We start from the raw sequence: 24,915 nt of genomic DNA, 5'->3' as shown, positions 1-24,915 counted from the left end.
TGCAACAAAAGTGGACTTCCAGACGACTTCCCTCAGTTTAGTACGATGTTACATCAGTGGTGCAAAATGTGTGTAATCCTCAGCAAAACATGCTCACTGGAAAAACTATGATTCATCATCCTTTTTTTACCAAAATTTTAAATCATGACTGACAGTGGTATGACTGCTAGATGTTTTATATGTTGCTATCTGATGTGAGCATTTCTTATTAAATGAACTTCCAAAAGCTACTCTCTCTCTCTCTCTCTCTCTCTCTCTCTCTCTCTCTCTCTCTATATATATATATATATATATATATACACACACACACATACAGTGTTATTCAAATGGTCCCAATATGCATGCCTGTGCAAACGCGCGCATTTTACGTTTGCCTTTAAATTAGTGATTCAAAAGCCCTCGCCCGGTGATACCGGTATTACCGGTGTTGTCACACGTCGATTAACCGGTGGGAAAATATCGTCACCGTCACATCCCTAATACACACACACAGTATCTCACAAAAGTGAGTAAACGACTCACATTTCAGCAAACATTTTAGTATTTGTTCTCAAGGGACAACAGAAATTCAACTTGGATCAATGTGCTGCTTGTATAGCAGTGTATATTTACTGTCCTCTGAAAATAACTCATTATTATCAAAATAGCTGGCAACAAAAGTGAGTACACCCTAAGTCAACATGTCGAAACTATGTCCAAAGTGTGAATATTTTGCGTGAGCACCATTGTTATAGCATATGCCTTAATCCTCCTGGCCATGGAGTTCACAAGAGCTGCACAGGTTGTCTGGGATCCTCTTCCACTCCTCCATAATGACATCACGGAGCTGGATGTTAGACGCATTAATTATAAACTTTTAAATTATATGAATTATAAAAATAATACTCAAGTACAGATACTCAAAAATGTACTTAAATACAGTAGCCTAATCAAGTAAATGTAGCCTAGTTTGTTACTGTCCACCTCTATGAATATCATTAATATTTAATATTTTTTGAACGAATGTACATCTAGCAGACATAGGCCTGGTATCTGTGTAACTCAGTGTGTTGTCGTGCATTAGAGGTTTAATCCTGTTGAATGCAGTGAGTCTGCGTCCTGCTACCGGACTGTCTTCCTGGTTTCAGTAGTACAGTTTCAGTCAGCCTCCTCTGTCAATACAAGAGTTCGTCTGTCGCACTGCTCATTTCACCATCTCCAGTATTTATCGTTTCGACGCGCTCTACCTTCTCATCGCTTCATTATAATGGATAATTACGTGTTCCGGTTGCTCTGACAGGACGTGTTGCTGCGCCAGACACATCTGAGGTGAGAATTCACACAATTTCAGGTCTCGACAATGAATTATTCGGAGCTCTAGTGTAACATAATCGATCTATTTTAAGAATATATATGTTTGTCTGATTTAAGAGCATCATTATAAGATGATAATGTTTTTGTAATCATGTTTCATTGACCGACATAATAGAAGAGACGCTGTGACGTCACGACGACATCCCCTCCATACAATTATTTTTCAGCTCTGTTTATGTTTTTAATAGAGTTATTTCTTAAACTAGTTCACCTTTAAACATTCTTCTAACTATAAGTAACTTTGCGACTACATGTCTCTCAACTCTAATTAATTTGCAACTACATGTCCACTAACTAAGATATAAGTAGATTTGGGTTAATTAAACAAGTTGACGTACTTGCAAAGTTATTAGTCAGTGGTTAGACTTGTAGTTGACTTGTAGTTGCAAAGGAAGTTACCTAAGTAGAATGTCTTAAGTGGACTATCGAAATAAAGTGTTACATTGTAATAAAATGCATTGTTATTGTTAAAAATATATTTTTGAAACGGAATGTCTTCCATCTTATTAGAGTAAACCAAATGTGAATAATGTCTAATGAGTAAACACCATATAGCTACACAAACAAAAATGCGATATGGGAAAGTAATTATTTAATATAGAAATTCATAAGTTGAGTTACTATTGGTTAGAAAATAGTCAGATAAAGTGCTCTAGGTCTTTATTTTAAAGTTGTTTAATTTCTTTTTTTATTGAAGTTTACTTCTCATACCTTTTTTTGTACAACTAAGTAGCTTGTATGTGGCTCTGTTGAGTTTTGATAAAGCATTGTGGTGGTTAATAACTGCAGAGATGTAAATCAGGTTTTTTTGACATGGAGTATGGAATAAGATCAATGTATTTTTCTTTCTGTAAGTAGACTGTATGCATTGCAAATCATTAACTTATTCAGCATTGTTCCCTATGACTGAGCTGTTCATTATGAATAACCTTTCACATCTGAAATGCCGTTGATATACGGGAAGTGGTCAGTATAAACATTGCTTTCTTGTCCTTAATTGCCATTGAGGAAACGAAAGCATTTGAAAACAACTACATTTTTTTGCAATAAATGTTGCGACAGGCACCCAAAATGCTTTAATTATGCGATGAAATGCAAATTTAGATGTTTTGAAAGTCTAAAATATTCTTCTTCCTTCTGTAGATCTCGATTTGTGTTGTTTCTCATTGACCTGACCAGAACGTTTGTTTTACCAGCATACTGCTGCTGACAGATAGGTAATTTGACTCTGTTATTGTTTTGACACCATTTTAACACACATTTGGACATCAGAAAGCAGCATGACATCCCAACGATGGTAACGATGCGCATGTTTCCCAGACAGTTGTAGCGAGTTGTAGGTATGGGCTTTGCGGAGGACTTGTGGTGCCCTCAGGGTCACGCCGCCCTAATGAAACTTCAAGACTCTGAGCTGCGTTTGATGGAGGTTATGAAGAAATGGATCACGCAGAGGGCCAAGAGCGATCGCGAGTTCTCCGTACAGTTGCATCAGATGTCAGCCATTGTTGAAAAACTGGAGGGTTCCCAGCCTGGAGGAGGTATCGACTATATCAGCCAGTTCAATAAGGTTGGAAGCCTCTCCTTAGCAAGTATAAAGTTCCCATGATTGATTTCATTGTATATTGGAGAAGATGATATATCCACACTAAAATGGTCTTAAGTACTGCATTGAGTCTGAATCCTTACTTTCCACATGATGTTAAAGGGATAGTTTTCCCAAAAATGAAAATTAGCCCATGGTTTACTCACCCTAAAGCCATCCTAGGTGTATATGACATTCTTCTTTCAGACGAAAAAAATCGGAGTAATATTAAAAAATGTCCTGGCTCATCTAAGCTCCATAATGGGAGTGAATGGGTATCAAGTCCACTGCTCTGGCGGGTTAATAAAGGCCTTCTGAAGTGAAGCGATGCGTTCGTATTAGAAAAATATCCATATTTAAAACTTTATCGACTAAAATAACTAGCTTCCAGCAGACGACCTACGCGAGTTGGCTTATGCCAAAAGAGTAACAATTGACGATGTATGTTGTAGAATGTAGGAGAAGCGATTCCTCTCGCGGTTCAAACAAACAGGGTTGGTCAACCGCTTTCATCTTGAAGTTGTGCGTAAAGTTCAAGGGTTAGTCTTTTGCCGTAAATCGACGCGTACGGCCATCTGCATATATCCAAAATGGATATTTTTCTTGCACAAACGCATCGCTTCACTTCAGAAGGCCTTCATTAACCCCCCGGAGCTGTGTGGAGCACTTTTATCATGGATGAATACACTTTGATGGACTTTCAAAAAAATATATAAATCATGGGCTAATTCTCATTTTCGGGTGAAATATCCCTTTGAAGGGGAACTTGGCAACTATTTCAACTTAATAAAACCGTTTAGAAATCATTTGGATGGTTAAATAACCTGTTCTGGTGAGAATGGTGACTTTCCCCGCTCCCCCCAACGTTCCCAGGCGGAAAACCAACCTTGCAACATGAGGATTAACATCCCGGTAAGTTGGAAAAAGGAAGTCTCGTGAGAAGCGAGAAAGAGCGAGAAACACAAACTGCTTTACGGCAATTCAACATTAACACACACGCCATATGATACTGTGTATGATGTATTACCGACCTCGGTAGACATAGCTCCACATGTTAAAGTTGGCCGGCTCCGATAATAACAAATGCACATGAGCAGCGGTTGAAAGGGGGAGGAGGGTGCTGCAAGTGAGTTTTTTTACGACAGTGTTTTGAAATATACGCTCCACAGCTGTAGGGGGAGCTCGTTGAGACAATATGCGACAACAAAAGTGAAAATCAGCAAAGAAATGGCTAGAGTTGCCAAGATCCCCTTTAAGATATTTATAGACTAAGGAGCCATTGAAATGGGAAACAGCACTGTACACATGCAGGCAATACAAAACCTTCTGCAAAAAACCTTCAGGCTTTCTCTGATATTCTAGATATATTCTTGCTGACTCGTTCAAGTCCAGAAACAGTCAAGTCTTTTTTTTGGATTCTTGCCTTCACTTTAGCACTTACAAGCAGTATATAATATATTTAATCATGATTCATGCATTCCAATTTTCAATTCCTGGTAAATCCTAAAATTGCATTAATTTTCTCGCTCTTTCAGTCGTGGAATGTGCTGGTCAGTCAGACGGAGAGCCTCAGTCGTATCATGCGCAAGCATTCAGAGGATCTGATGGTGGGACCCCTCAGCAAACTCACCCTCCTCATCCGGGACAAACAGCAGCTGAGGAAGACTTACGGGGACCAGTGGAACCTTCTCAGCCAAGAGATGTGCAGGGTCAGCGCCACACGCACATCACTTCACAATTTCGCTCTCGTAACAAGTACAGTCTCACTCGTATACAGACGCGTTTCTTATTATGCAACTATTATTCATAACGTCTTTTTTGCCAGGACAAAACAGTGGGGGTGTTGTGTTTATTTTTATATTTTGCTCAAAGCAATAAACTACTAAAAACAAACAATGATGTAAATAATCCAATCAAAACTCTCATCATGAAGAAAGAAAGTTAACTAGTAATTTCAAAGTTTTTTTTTGGTCTTCCCTTGCCATCTCTAAATAGTTTTCCAAATTCTAACATAGTTTATTATGAAATGCTCTTTTTATGCTGATTAATAATGAAAAATAATAATGAAAAAAACGTTAAAGTTAAACGGTCAGAGTCATCTGTATAACAGATTAAAATAATTGTATTAGCTGAATTCTCGTTTTCTGCAGTGTTTTAGTTTTAGCGAAAGTATCTACTTTTGGCTCTAGAAATTTTTTTTTATAGACATAGCTCCAAAATATCATTACCATAAACAACCCTGAGTCCTTGTGGTGTGAACCGCTCTTTTGTTTTGTTTTGACACGCTCCTCACTTCAATCTGTAGAAACTGAAAAATGGCGCAATTGTGAAAAAGTGTTATTTAATGGTCCCACCATTTGAATAACACTGTCCTAAGGCAACATTTTACTGTTGCTATCTGTAGTAAATGATAATTTTACAGTACACTGTACAGACTGTACTGTAGACGTTTCCTGCAGAACAGTAACTGTTGTAACTATGATAACTTGGTGGATAATTTTCAATATTAATAATTTTCTATAAATACTACCATTGGAAATTGAGTTCTTTTTTGTAATTAACTTTATTTATTTATAGTTCTAAAAAAATTCAAAAGCATATACGGAAAACATAGACACCACAAAAAGCTTCACTACTCCAACTTAAAGGGTTAATTCACCCATGTTGGAGATTAAACCACTGGAGTTACAATGATTACTTTATTGATGTCTTTACTACCTTTCTGGGGCTTGAAAGTGGTAGTTGCGTAGCTGTCACTGGAGGTACAGAAAGCTCACAGATTCCAACAAAAAGATCTTCATTTGTGTTCCGAAGAAAAAACCCGTCTTACGGGTTTGCAATGAAATGAGGGTGAGTAATTAATGACAGAATTCAATTTTTTGGGTGAACTAACCCTTTAACATAAACTGCACATATCCTAAAATAACATACCCACCCCCGCCCAATTGGACCCTGTATGCAAGAAAAGGGCCCTTTAAGGAACAACTTATTTCTATAAATTAAGATCAGCCACATACTGACATTTTCTTTTCTTGCACCATGATATCGAGCCACTGATAATTCCATATATGAAATGTCCAAAAACTTGAAATAGCTCCATTGAAATAGTTTCCCAAAAGTTAAAAACCCCATTCACAAGACCAACCCATACATGCAAAATGATTTCTGAAGCAACAGAAGATAGTCAAGGGCCAGTAAAAATAGTTACACATTAAATGAGGAAGTACTGTTTATGTGTGTGTGTGTGTGTGTGTGTGTGTGTGTGTGTGTGTGTGTGTGTGTGTGTGTGTGTGAGTTTATGTTTGTATATATATATATATATATAAATGCATCCATATATATATATATATATATATATATATATATATATATATATATATATTGCAGTAAAAACTGTAATATTGAGAAAAATTATTACAATTTAAAAAATACAGTTTCCTATTTGAATGTATTATAAACTTATTTATTTAAAGCTGAATTTTCAGCATAATTTTTCAAGTCTTCAGTGTCACATGATCCTTTAGAAATCATTCGAATATGCTGATTTGCTGCTCAAAAATAACCTTACTATCATAAATGTTGAAAACAGTGGTGCTGCTTAATATTTTTGTGTACATTGTGATACATTATTGTCAGAGTTCTTTTATGAATAGTAAGTTCAAAAGAACAGCATTTATTTGAGCTGGACTTTATACAATATATTATAAATGTCTTTGCCGTCACTTTTGATCAGTTTAGTAAAGCAAAATAAGGAGGCAGGTAATCAACCTCATAGCATGCTAAAATCCACTCGTAACACGTTAGAAACCTTTACTCTCACTACTATACTATCCATTTTATCTGCAATCTTTTCACATGCAGGTATCAGCACACATCCTGCTTTGTGTATGTGTTTAGACATCTGGCAGGATCTAATTTTAGGTAGAAAAATGTATGTGATCAAATAGCACTTCTTTTTGTACTCATTTAGTTTGAGTGTAGAAAATCATTAAATTAGTTTTTTTAAATAATATTTTATTCAATGAGTTTTTTTAAATAATATTATATTAAATGAGTTTTCAAAATCATCATTTTAAAAAATCATTTAGTTTGCTCTCTTTAATGAACCCACTACCAACGCACGAGTTGCCTGTGGGTATTTAGATGGTTTCTATGAATTCTGAACCTTTGCAGTAACAAAAATCAGAAACTAGAAAAATGCCTTTTCATTTGTATGGGTCGTATTTTATTTCACCTTTAGTGGTTTTGCTTGGGTTTTGTTATGTTTAGCCTGGAGGCTTTTAAAACTATTACTAGCTGAATACGGTGCATATTGTTCCTCATTGCTAAACCAGGTCAATAACATGTGAAATTGGTTGTCCTTTCATGATTGCACATGACATGTGTCTCATTTTGATGCACAAACCTGGATTTTTATTTGTTTTTATTTTGTGTCCTGTTGTGGAAGGTTAGGTCACCCAAATCGAACTGGACCGGCTCAAGTCAAGTTACAGACAACTGGTACGGGACGCGGCCCAGGCGAAAAGAAAATATCAGGAAGCAAGCAAAGGTACAGTATGATGCCTCTGCGGTGTCTAGTTCTCTAAAAAGCATGGCCACTTTCCTTTCCTTTTGACTGAATAGGGTACTTTGTGTTGAAAGAGATACACGTACAATAAGAGGAACTGTTTAATTTTTAAACACAAATGGTTTTATGATATTATGTGTAAATAAAGCATTTGTTTACTCAATAGGAGAAAAACCTGCCTTTACACTTGTTTCTATATAACACTTACAGAGGAAACAAGAGAAACTAAATGTGGTTTCTCCAATGACCGAAGTGTGAATGCTCAGCAAAGCACATTTTGCAAAACTTAGATGCGCCACAATGAATAGAACATTAAATATATATAAATATGTAAAGCTACAGACAACAGATATGAAGAGCAATGGAAGATATATTTGCACTGTGCAAGGCAGTACTTACAATGAGCTTCAGTGTACTGTGATAGATGGGTACTTTATAACAGACTTTGATAGGATAAGCAAAGTGTTCACTTAGCAGATGGGGGAATAGTGGTTTGATGGCTTCCTGATTTAAATATATGGTCATTCACATGAGAATACACACTACTGTTCAAAAGTTAAAGGTCTGTAAGATATTTTTGAAAGTATCTTACGCTCACCAAGACTGCATTTATTTGATCAAAAACGCAGTAATAATATTGTGAAATATTATGAAAATTGACATCATTTAAAATAACTGTTTTCTATATATTATTTTTAGTGCCTGGCAACGATTAATCGCGATTAATCGCATCCAAAATAAAAGTTTGTGTTTACATAATATATGTGTGTGTACTGTGTATAATTATTTTGTATATATAAATACACACATATGCATGTATTTATTTAAGAAATATTTGGCTGTATATATATTTATACATCATTTATATTATATATAAATATTTTATATATAAAAAAACAAATTTTCCTTAAATATATACATGCATGTGTGTATATATTAGGGCTGTGCAACGATTAATCTAATTTATTTTGGATGTAGTTTATCGCAATTAATCGTTGCCCAGCACTAATTATTTTTACATTTATTTTATTTAGAGTTCTAAGCTATTCCATTTTATTTTATTTTTCTGTTTAATGTTTGTTAGACTGGAATGCATTCGTTAAATTTACACAATGAATGGTAGGCAATTATTGGACTGATTCCCCCTACCACCTGCGCGCATACAAATCCTTACATATAAATTACATATTTTGGCTTTAAAATGGCGTAATTTACCAAAAGTCAACGACTTTGTGGCATTTATAATTTTGTAATGGTGGAACCTAATTATAAAAATAAATAAAAAGTATATATATATATATATATATATATATATATATATATATATTTGGAAGTTCTTTTTCAAAGTCCATATATAAATACACAAACTATTTTAATTTCTATATAACTATTATATTCAATAACTATTTTAAGAGTTATTTTTTAATCGGCTTAAAATAACCTTCATGATAATGAGATGGCTAGGCTATATAAAATATAAGTATAAAATAAACATAAATTATAGTGACAACTATATTTAAAATAAACACAAAAATAATCAAACTGAAACCGGCGTTGGGCGAATCTGAATGGTTTTCTTTCTTTTCCTTTCCTTCTTTTTCCTTTTTTCCCCCTTGCAATGAAAAACAACTTAAAATGCTCCGTTAAACTTTAAAGGTTTAATTTTTATGTGTGTTGAATCAAAACAAAAACAAAACGTTGTGCTTTTGCGAAATCAAGAAAACAAACAGCTATGCGCTCTCTGCGGTTTCTGTCTCCATGAACTTCTTTCTGAAGCACATCACAAAAATGAACACGCGTATAGGCCTACAGTTGGCTACTACTCGCACAGACGTGAAAAATATGTGTATATAAACTATAATAATTAGCCGAACTAAAACACGGACAAATTGTAATTACTAGCTAAACTATAGAAAAACGATATCTAGAAAAATATAAGTATCTTATACAATCCTTGAAATAACAAAAAATAGCCCAGCAATTGTGAAGGAAAGCCTCCACATAGGGGCCGGCAAAACCGGTTGGTGATAAATTCCACCCCCCACCCTGTGAATAAAGTGAAAAAAGCAGGCTTGGCTCCACAGGGAGCATGTTTGCTCAACCCCCAAGGATCACAAACAAAATGTTTTTCATTTCAGTTTGCTCTAAACAAAACCTTTTTTATTTATTTCTGGTTCCAGAGTTCTGATAAAAATAAAAACGTGTTTCATGCGGTAAAATCTAAATTGATATTCAATAATTCAAATATATATTCAAAGGTTATTTAACATTATTAAATCAATATTAGGTTACACAAACAATACAAAATGTAAGATTAAGATCGGGTTGGAATTAAATTAAAAAGCTCTTTAACATTACAGTTGCAGGTTACCACTTTTTTTGAAAGATATACTTTACAGCTGTCATGTCACCTTTCACTTTCATGTTTATGTATGTTTGTGGGTGGCCTTTTGTACAGACAAAGAACGCGAGAAAGCAAAGGAGCGCTACATCAAAGCCACTCTGAAACTGCATGAGCATCACAATGAATACGTGCTGTCGGTGAAGGCCGCCCAGGTGCATCACCAGCTCCACTACGGCCAGAGTCAGCCAGCCCTGCTGGGAGCCCTGCAAACGCTTCAGGAGGAGATGGTGCTTATTCTGTGAGTGAACATCAATAACACCAGCACTATAATGTTAAACAGTGAAATCAGTCCTTTAACATGGGTTATTAGGTGATTAGGGTATTTCAGTGGTTAGAATGAGTAAGTTAAGGTTAGATTATTTTTTAAATACTATAATAAAAAACCAAGAAGACCCATTCTCTCACAACTCGCGAGTCAAGTATTGCGGTACACGAGTACACTCTCTTCTCGTTCTGTTCCCGCGTTTTATTACGCTCTTGCTAAATAGCAGGCTAACTAAACAAAATGTATATTCATCGTTTTTTTTTTTAATAAACCCACAATTAAAGGAGTGGGGGGGTCTAACTCTGACTCTTCAACTATCAACATCTACGCAACTCTGAAAAAGAAGCGGCTACTTCTGCCTTAGGTAGGCCTAAGATATGTTTTTAACTCTTTGTATAGCCGTCGTTTATTGCTAATGTGTCTTAAACTTTGAAGATATGATAAATAAATGTAGAAGATATGTTAAATATATAGGGCTATTTTAATATAATATAAATATATTGCCCCCCAATATTTGATATTCTTGATGCTCCTCTGCTGCACCAGATTATGTGCTGCTCTGTTTGTTGTTAGGTTGACAAAAAGTTTTAAAAGTAAAATTTTTAGTTTGCTCGCTGATAGCACACGTACATCACAGAGACGTCTATTTGATTTTTTTAGACTGTTTGCTCATCTGCACTGTCTCTTAGACGTTTCCTGTCAGATGTTATGTAGACATTTAGAAAATGTATTTAATGATGTTTATGGTTTAGAATGTATGTAAAATAGATTTTTCTAAGATGTTTACCAGATGTTTGTACACAACAGATGTTATCCAGATTAAGCGCTTTTTAGCAGACATCTTAGAAACGTACCTGTGCTAGCTCTATCTCAGCGGTCTAACGGCACGTGTCAATGTCAAAATGAGCGAGTTCATCAAATCAAAGAAGGCAGTGCTTTACTGTTCACGGAAGACTAGTGCGAATTCCAACGCAACGCTTTTAGTTTTACCGCTGTGCGTGGAAAGATATAAGTATCTAAACATTGAGTATTTGACCAAGAATGATGATGAACGACCAACAATAATATTGGGATGCAAGCTACTCAACTCTTTATGAAATTTCGTCGTATTTTAATTGAAAATATGCAATAATTTACATTTGATTCATGTAATTCATAACTGAATATAACTGCCAGCTTGTGCACTCCTGACTCGTCTGCGGGTAGGCGCACCCAAAAGCACAAAAGTGAAATTAACACTATGAACTCAATGCCTTATTTTAAGAAAAACAGCACAGTGACAGTTATAGACTTCTGCTTTTAAATGGATGATTATTCATCCTGTTCAGTTCTCACAAACAATGTTAATAGCCATTACTCACATAATTACAGTTATTTGAAAAGAAGAAGTAGTTTTCCTGAGTGTCTTGTGCGTTAAAACGCATATGACTAGTGTGGCTTACTTTTCTTTTCTTTTTTTTAGGAAGGAGATTCTGCAGGAATATTTTGATCTGTCTAATGTGCTTCATGATGAGGTGGTGAGTGTTCACACTGAAATGGCCAACGCCCTGAAGGCCATCCAGCCTCACAAAGAGTACGAGAGCTTCATTCAGCAGAACAGGTATATACATTAACATTCCCTTTTGTTCCCAGTTTTTGTGGAATGCAATGGGAAACTAGACCAGAAGAACAAAGGAAGTTGCACACATTTGCTAACTCATTTCGTAAAGTCGACATGAAATCAAAATGTATCCTGTTTACTTTCATAAGAAATGTCCCAGGTCTTATTGTGTATGATTCATCAGTGATTATTATTAGAAAGAAGAAAGGCTGAGATCAAACAGTTGCTCATGTTGAATGCATCACAAATGTCCTTTCATGTTGCCTTTAAAAGGATAGCTGTGGTGCTGTCTGTCCACATCTTTCTGCATGCACATGTATGTATGTTTCTGTGCAGGTCAAGAGGAGAGATTCCTGCATGTGTGGAGTTTGACAGCAATTTGTTGGAGGATGCTGAAGGTTTAATGCCTGAAGATCTGCAGCTCAATGAGCTCACAGTAGAGGGAATCCAGCACAGGTGAGTTTCTTCTTTCTTTACATCGCTGTGTAGCATAGTAGTGCAAGTGAATGCACATGTCATAGAAAGACAGAAGTGAAATCCCCCAAAGTTTCTGAAACTGTCATGTGATTTTTTGGAACAATCTTTTTTGATGTGTGTTTTTTAGAGGGTAAGAAATGAAGAGTATTTTTGCAATGAGGATTGATTTGTGTGTGTGTGTGTGTGTGTATATGTATATATATATATATATATATATATACAATATTAATATATATTACTCAGTAAAAAGAGTAATATTGAGAAATATTATTACAATTTAAATAAACTGTTTTCTATTTGAATATATTATAAACTGTAATTTATTCAAAGCTGAGTTTTCAGCATCATTTTTCCAGTCTTCAGTGTCACATGATCCTTTAGAAATCATTTGATTTTGTCCTTAAGGCACCATCTTAAGCTTATTAGGAACCAGATAATTGTTTTTTCCAATTACTTACACATTCAAATCAACTCTTTAAACAGAAAATTCTGACCCATTATGCCGATTTCTACAACAAAGTTTAACTGTTATATTGTTAAAACGTCTTTCCAAAACACTTTTTTTTTCTTAACACACATTTAATAATTCACAATGTGTTCATACAGAAACCACAAAGGCATACATTTATCATGGCATCACAATATGTTCAAAAACTTCATACGCATTTGTAGTGAAGAAAAAAACACTAAAAAAAAAAAAAAGCGAAAAAGCACAAAACTGTTCACACACACAGGAAAGTTTTAAAAGCGCCACATACTAAAGTGGATCACATTAACTGGACAAACTGCCGAATAGTTATGTGTGTATTTTATTCACTAAATACTGAAATGCAAGAAAAGTAATATTTAATATATACAATACCATTCAAAAGGTTAGGGTCAGTATGTTTTTTTAAAGAAAAAAAATGATAATTTCATTCAGCAAGGATGCATTCAATTGATCAAAAGTGACAATAAAGACTTTTATTTGACCAAAATATCTGTTGATCTGTTGAACTTTCTATTCATCAAAGATGCATCATGGTTTTCACAAAAATGTCAAGCAGCAGAACTGCTTTCAACATTGATGATAAAATGTTTCTTAGGCAGCAAATCAGCATATTACAAATATTTCTGAAGGATGATGTGACACTGAAGACTGGAGTAATGATGCTGAAAATTCAGCTTTGCATCACAGGAACAAGTTACATTTTGAAATATATTAAAATAGAAAACAGAATGATTTAAAATTTTCTCATTTTTTCAGTAAATTTTACCTTTTACAAATAAATGTGTTCTGAACATACCTAAGAGACTTCTTTCAAAAATCTTACTGACCCCAAACGTTTCAACAGTAGTATGCAAATATATGCACATGCAAGTAAATATAGTCACGCTCCATGATTCACACACATATTTATATTTCTGGCCCTCAGCATTTTGGCTATCTTCTATCGCATCTCATTTTGCGCTGTTGTGGCTTCTCATATTTTCTATCCTCCAAGGCTCACCGCTGTGGAGGAGGAGCTCTTGTGTCTTGCTAGTACTCTTGGTTCCCAGCAGGCAACTGTGAACCAGCTGGAGTTGGATCTGCAGAATGAGGATGGCTCCGCAAACATAGGCCAGAGGTGAGTCTGTGAGCTCTCCAAACACACCACAGTACGCAGTACACCTCTCCTTCCCTCGCTGAACTTTCTAAATAATTAAAACATGAACTGAAAAGTAGGTCCATTCCCTGTTACTGATAAGAGATTAAAATAAAGAACATTAAATGTAATATTACTCCAAAGGGTCAACGAAGACACCAAAATCCAAATGAAACTATAATCAAAGCTAGATTACTCCAGCAAAGAGGAGAGAGGTGACCAGTGATCCCACCATGAAGATCCAACATAGAGAGAGCACCGCCATTGACGCCATCAAAGCTTATATAATAGAAATAAAGATAAAGATGATGTCACTTCTCTTTTGAGGATTGGGAAAATCCCTCACAATGCCATCTATGGACTAAAATAAAGTACACAGACACGCATTACATTAATGACACAACACTTCCCCTCCATTGATGGAAAATTTCCAGTAGTGCTGGGCGGTATGACCAAAAATCCATATCACATTTTTTTAAATTATACCGGTTTCACGGTATATGATGGGGAGGTTTTTCAAGCATGACTTGGTGTTAACCACATTTTCTACTAATTGAGAGAGGAAATACTGCAGTAGATTGACTCAGAATGCCCTTTTTTACTGTAATGAGTGAATAATGTAGAAAAAAAATCCACACTAGAATTAATACAGGTTTGCAAGGCTGTTTACCACAGATATATACACTAGATGTCGCCTTGGCTACGGCAGTTCATTGGAGCAAATGCGTCAATAGAGCCGCCATTATGGAACAGGGGAGCCCCTCTTCTTTAATGCATTAGCGTCAATGTAGGAAAAGGTCTAACGTAAAGTCCGTCACAAAAGTCAGCACAAAAGTCCGGCATCGTCCATGAATTCGAAGTCCAGGTGGAGATAGCAGCCTTACCTTGCTACTTCCCATAGAAATATACACTAGATGTCGCCTTGGGGTTCTAAGCATGCGTCAAAACCGCCGCCATCTTGGAACAGGGGTCTTGTCATAGGAAGTAGCTAGTCAACGCTGAATTCATGGATGATGCCAGACTTTTGTGCTCTATATGGATTTTCACATGAACGAATTCTAAAAACCAGACAGCAAGGGATTACATTTCAGAAGAATGTGAAATTTTGGGAAAAAAAATGTAATCAATGATAAAATACATAATGATATTATAATTAACTCAATGATAAATACATGTTTGACCGTTGGAACGAACCAAAAAAAAACTAGAAAACCGCATTCATGATGATTTATGGTGATTTTATTTCCGTTAGACCTTTTCCTACATTGACGCTGATGCATTAAAGAGGAGGGGCTCCCTGTTCCATGATGGCGGCTCTATTGACGCATTTGTTCCAATGAACTGCCGTAGCCAAGGCGACATCTAGTGTATATATCTATTGCTACTTCCTATGACAAGACCCGTGTTCCAAGATGGCGGCGGTTTTGATGCATGCTTAGAACCCCAAGGTGACATCTAGTGTAAATACTGTATATATGGGCTGTTTACAATGAGGTGCCAGCAGGAGGTGCTTTAGGAGCGGCAGAAACAGTGGTTTCCCTAGCAACGGCTATACACAAAGCGGTTTCCCCGGTTACGGCTGTACACAAAGCAGCACAGCGCTCATAAATGCTGTTTTATCAGGAAAGATAAAGAAAGATTCAATTGAAATAACATATAATAGAAACTTTTCTAAAAACACCCGGGCCCATCAGCACATCAGGTCAAACACAATGACACTCAAAACTGCCCTGTTACTAGAGCTAACATTACATCAACAGCATGTCTTGGTTCTGTGAAACGGCAAAACCAATGTTACCCTCGTATGGAGCAGAAACAATGCAACCTCGACGTCCGTTTTCAGGCCATCCCTCTTCGGTCTGTCCAGAGCTGGAAAGCTTTTCTAACATTAACGAGGATCCTAAAGCTTTTGCCTGATCAGAACCCTTCCTTTTTTAGTGATATTCCTCTGACCCTTTCTCTTTTGTAATGTCTCTCAGACATCTCTTTCTACAGTCTTTCTTCAAACCTCCTTCTTGCTCCATTTCTCTCCTCCTTCATCATGAGTGGACATGCCCCCTACTGCTGATTGGCTACAAGTGTGTTGTGCTGCTTGGTCCGATCCACTTTCAACAGCTTTTCTCAGAAATTGCTTTATTGGAAGCATTCTGCAATATATAGTATATCAACTAGTCTTCTTGTGGTTCGACAGTGACAATAAAAGGAACTGAATCAAACCGAATTCGAAATTGAAACAATAAGAACATTTAGATTTCACTAAATTCTCAAAACATTTTTGTATTAATGTGAGCTTGTCCTCCTCTGCTTTTTTTTTTAGGGTGTATCAGTTCAGTAAGCGTAATGCTCTGGAGGACAGCAGACAGCAGGTTGTTCTGTCCATGGTGGCTCGCTCTCGTCTGGAGGCCCAGCGGAGAGTTCTTTCCGATAAGCTTCAGTCTCTGGGCAGTAATGAGGTCGCACCTATAGGCCTGGATGATGATCGGATATCTGTCACCTCCAACAACTCAGTGAGTCCACTCTCATCTCAATAAATCTGTCCTGAGAGCTTCAGTTTTTTTGCATAATCTTTAAAAAATAAAAGTTCATTGTTACAGTATAGGAAAATATACGGTAGCTCCCAAAACTTCCTCCCCAGTGAAGAAAGACTATTTGTTTAAACAAATCTGCAACTTTTTGGCGTCAGGTCAAACTGGTCAGGTCAACACAAGACCTTGCATGTTTTCATGTTTGTTTACATGACACAATTTTTGATCTTAACTGAGTCAACACTGAACTACCTTCAGGCAAATAATGGCACTATTGTCTTTTTTTAGAGCTGCTTAACAACAGAATTGAATTTGTTTTGCATTATTGATCATTATTTTCCTGTTATCACTGTAAAGCTGCTTTGAAACAATCTGTATTGTATAAAGCGCTATATAAATAAAGGTCACTTGACTTGACACCTGTTGACTTGGTCCATTTAGTCAAGGTAGAAGGAAGTAGCATAGATAACTAGTAATATTTTAAAACCCAGAGTAAATAATGATAAGAGTAAAATGTTGGGAAATTAGTCAAACTTGCAGAAGAGGGTGTTTTACAGAAGTCTTAAAGGCACAGGAGCAAAAATGTCCCATGTTTTTATAAGGGATAAAGAGAAATGGTCATAAAAAAATAAATGATTGCAGAGAAACTTTATAACTATAGAACAATATATCTTAAAATCACAATATGGCCCCTGTAAAGAATCTAGTGGCTTCTTCAAAGCTATAAAATGCAGCACCATAATGATGTACTGTAAAATATCAAAGCCATGCTGTGTTGTTACATTGATTTTGAAATATGAGAATTGCACAACCTTTGTTGACTCTGAACTCCTGGTACTGACATGTTGCTGGTTGACCTTTCTGAATATGGTTGTTTCTCTAACATTTATCAGAAGACTGAGACATGAATTGTAAATCATTTTTATTTTTGTTTGACCTCCCGATTTAACTCTACGTTCTCCAAACAGATATGTATTGCTTAAAAGAAAGAATATTTCAAGTATATACTGTAGGGGGGAAATAAATTATGTGAATTTCTTTAGTTTAAAACACAAAAAGTTCTGCCGTTCAAAAGTTTGGGGTCGGTAAGATTTTTAATGTTTTTAAAAGAAGTTTTTTCTGCTCACCAAGTTTGCATTTATTTGATTAAAAATACAAAACAAACCCAGTAATATTTTGAAATATTATTTCAATGTAAAACATTGTTTTCTATGTGAATATATAGTAAAATGTAATTTATTCCTGTGATCAAATCTGAATTTTCAGCATCATTACTCCAGTCTTCAGTTTCACATGATCCTTCAGAAATCATTCTAATATGATGATTTGATGCTCAAGAAACATTTCTCATTATTAAAGATCAAAAGTGACAGTAAAGAAATTTATAATGTTACAAAAGATTCTATTTCAAATAAATGCTGTTCTTTTGAACTTTCTGTTCATCAAAGAATCCTAGAAAAAATGGTACACAACTGTTTTCAACATTGATAATAATCATAAATGTTTCTTGAGCATCAAATCATCATATTAGAATGATTTCTGAAGGATCATGTGACACTGAAGACTGGATTAATGATGCTGAAAATTCAGATTTGATCACAGGAATAAATTACACTTTACTATATATTCACATAGAAAACAGCTGTTTTACATTAAAATAATATTTCACAATATTACTGGGTTTGTTGTATTTTTAATCAAATAAATGCAAACTTGGTGAGCAGAGGAGACTTCGTTTGAAAACATTAAAAATCTTACAGACCCCAAACTTTTGAACGGCAGTGTATATACTATTTAAGTACAACATTTAAAGACATCAGAGTTCAATAAATCACTCCACTGTTCAGTCACTCTCTAAGCATCATGGGCTGAAGTGCAAGAACTTTTACGAAAAGTACAATTTTGTTTGTCATGCCGTTGTGTTATTCATCATGTTGTTTTCATGCAGGAGCGTGACAAAGACCATAAGCACCTCAACATAGACGTAATCGTGAGCCATCTCAGCAGCTTGTTCAAGCCCAAGTATATGGTTAGTGGTGTTGTGTTTGGTGGCAGTCTTTCTCTCTCACCTCTTCCCTGCCCACTGCTCATTGTTGTATCTACAACTTTCTGTAGAGTAGCGTGTTTTATACATCTCACCAGGTTCCCCCCGCTCTGACGCCGGTGCCCGAGGTGGAGAAGCCCTTGCCCCAGCAGGGCTGGTATCATGGTGCCATCCCCCGTCTGGAGGTTCAGGAACTGCTGAAGAACGATGGGGACTTCCTGGTTCGAGAAAGCCAGGGAAAACAAGAATACGTGTTGTCTGTGCACTGGGAAGGCCAGTGCCGGCACTTCCTTATTCAGAGTACAGAAGTGAGTGTTTTATAGGTGCTTTTTTGTTCCAGTTTGCGGTGTGCAGTGGTTAGCTGTCATTTATATGATAATGGCATGTTTATGTGTGTATTTAGGGTGTGTATCGTCTTGACGGTGAGGGCTTCGCCTCCGTACCACTGCTAATGAATCATCTCCTCAGCTCCCATCAAAACGTCACAAAGAGGACAGACATTGTGCTGAAGAGACCCATCCTCAAGGTTTATCTCTGATCCCAAATCAGTCTCACAAGTACTATACATATTAGTGCTGAGTAGTGACAGGTTGATATACATTGGCCAAGGTTATTAATAAAAACAATTTTTTTTTGAGTGGTATCACTTCCTCTTTGGCCAAATAAGAGCTTTCCTTTTCCCTGTCCACTTCAGAATATATTAACTGCCTGCCTGGGCACCAGTGGTCTCTACAATCTACTTTGGCCTGTTCAATTGATTCATAAACTGTTTTCAAAACTTTGGGATTTTATGAATATTTGCAAATGATATTATAATAAATGAATATATTATATAATATTAGAAATTATTATTAGAAAAATCCATAATTCACAATCCAAAAATTGTAGTTTTAGTTAGAAACAAATAAATAAATGACATTAAGATTACGTTGTTAAACTGTTAAATTATTCAAATATGTAATAAATCAATAATAATAATTGATATTAATTATTAAATTAATACTAAACTGTTAAATTATTACATTTATTTAATAATAAGGTTTTTTCTTTATTTATCATTTGTTTGTCCTTTCAAGGTCCACTTTGAAACAAGTTACAACTTTTTGTCACAAAGTAACCTTTTTTACGCAAAGATTCTAAAAAAAACATTTAACATCAAATGACAAAAGGACGTTTATAGAATTTGGAAGATTAACTTAAAAAATTTTCAATATAGCTAAAGGTTAATAGTTGAACGTTATATTTGAAGTTTCTTCTAAGAGTATGGGCATTATAGATATCTAGATATGGGCATTGGCTGTTAATATTATTATCAGTTGACCACTGCTGCTGAGTGCTGTGATTGACCAGTCATTATTATGTTTGCATCAATTAATACATTTTTTGTGGGGGTGTTTTTAGGATAAGTGGGTCTTGGAGCATGACGATGTCATCCTTGGACAGAGCATTGGTCGGGTAAGCCCGGATATCTTCTGTGTTATATAAAAGGATTGAAATTTCAGTAGATATAAAAAATCACTAGTTCGAACCATGTTTTTATTAATGATGTTGCTTCTTGTAACCTTTTGGATGATACTAGGGCAACTTTGGTGAGGTGTTCTGTGGCCGCCTGCGTTCAGACAATACGCCAGTCGCTGTGAAAGCCTGCCGAGAGAATCTACCTGTAGAACACAAGAACAAGTTCCTAATGGAGGCCCGGTTTGTAGATACACTGATTAACACACACATAACGTGTGTACTCACACATACACACTCTCATTTAACTAACTTATCTCCATTTCTATCTCAGGATCCTAAAACAGTACGACCACCCAAACATAGTGAAGCTAATCGGCGTCTGCACACAAAAACAGCCAATATATATCATCATGGAGCTAGTCCAAGGTATATCGAAACTTGCATTTAAATCATTTAAAGGAACAGTGCACCCAAAAATGAAAATTCTGCCATCATTTACTTCCCTCATGTTGTTCCAAAGCTGTATGACTGCTATCCTATCACAAAACACAAAAGATGTTTAGCAGTGTAACAGTGAAAGTAGATCATGATTTATATTGTTAAGCTTAAAAAATGTCAAAAAGCACCATAAACGTAGTTCACACGTCTCGTATCTTATATTGCAAATCCTCTTAGTCTATATGATAGATTTTTTATTTGAAGAACAAAAGTTTATTTGCTATAAATTAATACATGTTTTTAAATAATTATTAAAAGTATTGAATCATTAAATAAATGATGAACTATTACAAAACAAGTTTCTTGATGGCGTATTCTTCTGACAGGAGGGGACTTTCTAACCTTTTTGCGCACAGAGGGCCACAACTTGAAGCCCAAGATGTTGATCAGAATGGCAGAAAATGTTGCGTCTGGCATGGCGTACCTGGAAAACAAGAAGTGCATTCATCGGTGAGAGTTTGAAAATTAAATAGAAAGACAATGAAATATAGTGATATACTGCATAAGATCCTAGTCTCAACGCTGAAAAACTATAGTAGATCCATAAAGCACTAGCAGACCTCATAAAGAGCTCACAGCTGGTTTTTATTGAATCGAATAAGTAGACTCTAGGTATTTCTCTATTATGGTTAAGACTTTTTACCAGCGGTTTGCAAGCAATGCCCGATGGGAAGATTTTGGGATAATGAGACTGAGAGGAAATCTGATAGTGCCTGTTTCCCTCATCCTGTGTCAAACGGTTCAGTGTCTCTCGAGAAGATTGAGTTTTAATAGAGAAGCATTCTATGTTTCTCTGTCTGTCATTCTTATACTTTTTTTTCTAGTTTGCTCTGGTTGCTCTCTCTCTACACTACGCTTTCCTTTTTTTCAGAGCAACCTCCAATAAATCCCAATTTTCCCTGTCTCTCTCTCTAGAGATCTGGCTGCCCGTAACTGTCTTGTGGGAGAGGAGAGCGTGGTGAAGATCAGTGATTTTGGTATGTCTCGTCAGGAGCAGGATGGTGTTTATTCTGCTACAGGAGGAATGAAGCAGATCCCAGTCAAGTGGACGGCACCTGAGGCCCTCAATTATGGTACCAACTATCACTTTAAGGAGCCTATTATGCTTTTTTTTTACATTTCTGTAGTGTGTAGTGTTGCTGTTATGTAGGGAGATATTTTCAATATCACTCTCTGAAAATGAACTCTCTGAAACGCCTCGATTGTAGTCTTGAGTTTTCTTCACCTAAGCAAACATTGCCAATGGATTTATCCATTAAAAATAGGGTGACCAAACATCCCGTCTTCCCTGGGATAGTCCCGTATTTCAGCCCTTTTTTTTGTGTCTCGGCTTATTATGAAAAAAGCTGTTTTTGTCCCGTATTTCTTCTTTCCTTAATTGGGATAAAGGGATATTAAAGAGCATGGAGGAGATCAAATCAGATGCAATGTCAAAAAAGCATGTGTGTACATCTAACAAATATATTTGAAAAAAGTTAATCAAGTTATTATGCGCAGTAAGTTGTGAAAAAAAGACGTCTGTCCATCCCGTTTTGTATTACATCATGAGAAATCTGGTCACCTTCATTAAAAAAGAACTAAAACAGATGTTAGACACTATATGTGCTGCCTAAGTTCTGTTTCTTAGGTATTTTATGGTACGTTTTTTAGTTGTTTAGGATAAAAATGAAAATGGAGAACTGTTTCGCTTCCTGTAAAATGCAACATCCTTGATCCTCAAATAAAAAGATGTATAAAAAAATAAAAAAGTATTTTATGGTAAGTTAAGGGGGATCAGTCTGTACCCGTAGGACAGAGTATCCCAAAGGACACTGCATTATGTTTGACTGGTTTCATGTCTCAACGCTGCCCTCTGTTGTTTCATCAGGGCGATACACCACTGAGAGTGACGTGTGGAGTTTTGGAGTGCTGCTGTGGGAGACGTTCTCCAGAGGAGTCACACCGTATACCCTACCAAATAACATGAATAACCAACAGACCAGAGACGAGGTGGAGAAAGGTACTCCACACACTGTACACATACTGTACCACACACACCGAACGTGGCAAATTGCCTGTTTGCAAAGTAAGTGTTGTTTAAATCTTTTTTTATGTCGTGTCTTGTTTTTGTTTTTAGGATATCGTATGCCGGCCCCAAATAACTGTCCGGATGAAATCTATGCCCTCATGTGTCAGTGCTGGCAGTATGATCCAAGAAAACGCCCCTCATTTCGCAAACTAAAGGCAGATCTGTATGCTTTAAGTCGGTAATGCACACACACATGTTTACATGTATAGGCCTAAGTGCAGATATTTTATGATGAGGTCAAAGCAAAGGATTTTTATTTTATTATTTGTGTGCCACAGTTGAAAAAAAAGCATTCAGACAGAGTACTATTAATAAGAATAGATTATAATTAAGAATATTTGATTTTATACATTAAATTCTGCGTGATGTGGTGTTGCAAATGTTTTTTTTTTTGGTGACATCCCGATGTTTAAATAACAAATAAATTATTTTTTTTGCAGATGTCAAATGTGATCTAATATAAGTCTGTACATTCGCTGTTTATTGTATGAAAATGCTGTAAATAAATGTAATAATTATTGATAACAATTCGAGTACCTTTTTTTTCAAATTAATCTGGAGACATTAAAATGTATCAAAAGTGACTGTAAAGTCAATTATATTCTCACAAAATATTTATATTTCAAACTATCTATTCATCAAATAATCCTAAAAAATACTTTTGGTTTCCTTAAAAATATTAAGCAGCAAAACTGTTACATCATTAATAATGAGAAATGTTTCTTGAGCATCAAATCAGCATTAGAATGATTTCCGAAGGATCATGTGACACTGAAGACTGCAGTAATGATGCTGAAAATTCAGCTTTGCATCACAGGAATAAATTACATTTTAAAATATATTAAAATAGAAAACAGTGATTTTAAATGCTAATAATATTTCACAAAATCTTTTGAACAGTACTCTATATGCTAACATTATCTTCTGAGAGTCAATTTAGTTTTTGTTCACTCCACCAAAAATGTATTTTGCTGTTGATGTGAACAAGTCCTAAGTCTTTCATACATTGAGATGTATTTATGACCTCTACGTGCTGCAGTTTCATCATGAAACATTGGATAGATTCCATAAAGCATTCCATTTTCCTAAACATTTCTGCACTGCAGAAGTCACAGCCACACAGGTGTGAATGGGTGAGTCTATCTATTCATGTGCCTTAGGGACGAAAGACATGTGACTCACAGCCAAACCTGCTCAAGGCACGTTGCATAACACGTTGCATAACTGAAATTGATGGCATAATACAAGACTATCATATATCATATGACACTTCTTGGATTTTTCATTTCTGCTAATCCAGGATTCATTTTGCTTAGAAAACTGGTTGAGATTATTGGGACAAGTCACAGATAACCCAAGCTGAGAGGCTTTACTGCTAACATGCCATAGCCATGAGTCCAGAACAGTTTTTGAATTATAAGAAAATATTTCAGTGCACTGTCAAACTGCCAATATAAACTCTATGAAACCATTATTTAGTATTACCCTGTTTTTCACCTTTATGTTCTGCTCAAAATGCTCAACATGGGTTAATATGGAGTGTGAGGCATGGAAAAATTGGTCACACTTTAGTTTAGGGTCCAATTCTTACTATTAACTAACTATTATCTGTGACCTTTGCCTTAATAAACTCCTAATAACTGCTTATTAATAGTTAGTAAGATAGTTGTTTAGTTAGGGTATTGGGTAGTATTAAGGGATGTAGAATATGGTCATACAGAGTAAGTGCTTTATAAATACTATAAACAGCCAATAATAAGCAAGCTAATAAATAATTAGTTAATAGTTAGAATTGGACCCTAAACTAAAGTGTTTACAAAAGATAAATATGCTTCTTGCAAAAGAACAACCCTTGTTTCTGCACAAATGCAACGTACAGATGCCCCAAAAAGTATTAGGACACTTAAACCAGACTATAATATAATATCAAAACATGCATTTATTGACAAGATCGCACAGGCACTCTTCTTAAGCAAAACATTTCACAAAAAGAAGTTTGTTAGGTTTAATTAAAGTCCATTTGGTTAAATCTCAATGTAAAAACTATTCAGAAAATTCAAGAAAAGATCTAGCATTGTGTGTTTGCAGATTCCAGGGATATTCTATCTATGCAATGACGTTTATAGATTAAGTGTGGGTTAAATGTCTAAATACTTTTTTGGGTTGAAAATTACAAAAAGGTGTGCGCATCCTAAACCAAATTTGGGCTCAGGTGTAAGACAAAAAAAAAAGAGAACGATTAATAGAAAAAAACAATGTCTTCACACTGAAGTCACAGCTCAGTACAAGCGCAACCTTTCAACAGACCTGTTCATAAAAAATAAAATAAAAAAACATATATATATATACACATATATATGTATTTATATATACATATTGTGGAGCTGTAACTTTATTGTGCAGACATTATTTTTTATTTTTTGGTACAGGTGTATCTTATCGACTTATA

General features: G+C 35.6%; 1 protein-coding gene across 5 annotated transcripts; it reads left to right on the top strand.

Annotated features, from left to right (window-relative positions):
- The first annotated feature begins 1,054 nt into the window (after positions 1-1,054).
- Positions 1,055-22,994, top strand: fes (FES proto-oncogene, tyrosine kinase). 5 transcript variants are annotated; one of them, XM_077228008.1, is made up of 20 exons: positions 1,055-1,308; positions 2,497-2,570; positions 2,674-2,920; positions 4,471-4,644; positions 7,388-7,484; positions 9,961-10,144; positions 11,634-11,771; positions 12,108-12,227; positions 13,733-13,855; positions 16,191-16,380; positions 18,347-18,427; positions 18,541-18,750; positions 18,846-18,968; positions 19,844-19,897; positions 20,022-20,140; positions 20,232-20,326; positions 20,725-20,848; positions 21,314-21,471; positions 22,266-22,397; positions 22,515-22,994. In XM_077228008.1, exons 3-20 carry the CDS (start codon positions 2,696-2,698, stop codon positions 22,646-22,648), a joined length of 2,481 nt encoding a protein of 826 aa, XP_077084123.1. In that variant the 5' UTR covers positions 1,055-1,308; positions 2,497-2,570; positions 2,674-2,695; the 3' UTR covers positions 22,649-22,994. The 5 variants fall into 5 exon arrangements, with proteins under 5 accessions (XP_077084123.1, XP_077084121.1, XP_077084124.1 ...); XM_077228006.1 differs by having other exon boundaries at positions 1,085-1,308; positions 18,514-18,750; XM_077228009.1 differs by having other exon boundaries at positions 1,140-1,308; positions 2,678-2,920.
- The last annotated feature ends 1,921 nt before the right edge of the window (positions 22,995-24,915 follow it).

This window comes from Siphateles boraxobius, unplaced genomic scaffold (genome assembly GCF_051911475.1).
Source record: "Siphateles boraxobius isolate OS27281-9 unplaced genomic scaffold, OSU_SipBor_1 130, whole genome shotgun sequence".
Classification (NCBI taxonomy): domain Eukaryota; kingdom Metazoa; phylum Chordata; class Actinopteri; order Cypriniformes; family Leuciscidae; genus Siphateles; species Siphateles boraxobius.
Note: the sequence above shows the minus strand (reverse complement) of the source record. Positions and strands in the feature narration are given on the sequence as shown.

Excerpts from the sequence above, each read along its gene's own strand:
- fes (XM_077228006.1), top strand. The coding sequence starts at position 2,696 with ATGGGCTTTGCGGAGGACTTGTGGTGCCCTCAGGGTCACGCCGCCCTA. Across the intron at positions 20,327-20,724 it reads CATCATGGAGCTAGTCCAAG|GAGGGGACTTTCTAACCTTT; the intron begins GTATATCGAAAC and ends TTCTTCTGACAG. Across the intron at positions 21,472-22,265 it reads ACCTGAGGCCCTCAATTATG|GGCGATACACCACTGAGAGT; the intron begins GTACCAACTATC and ends TTGTTTCATCAG.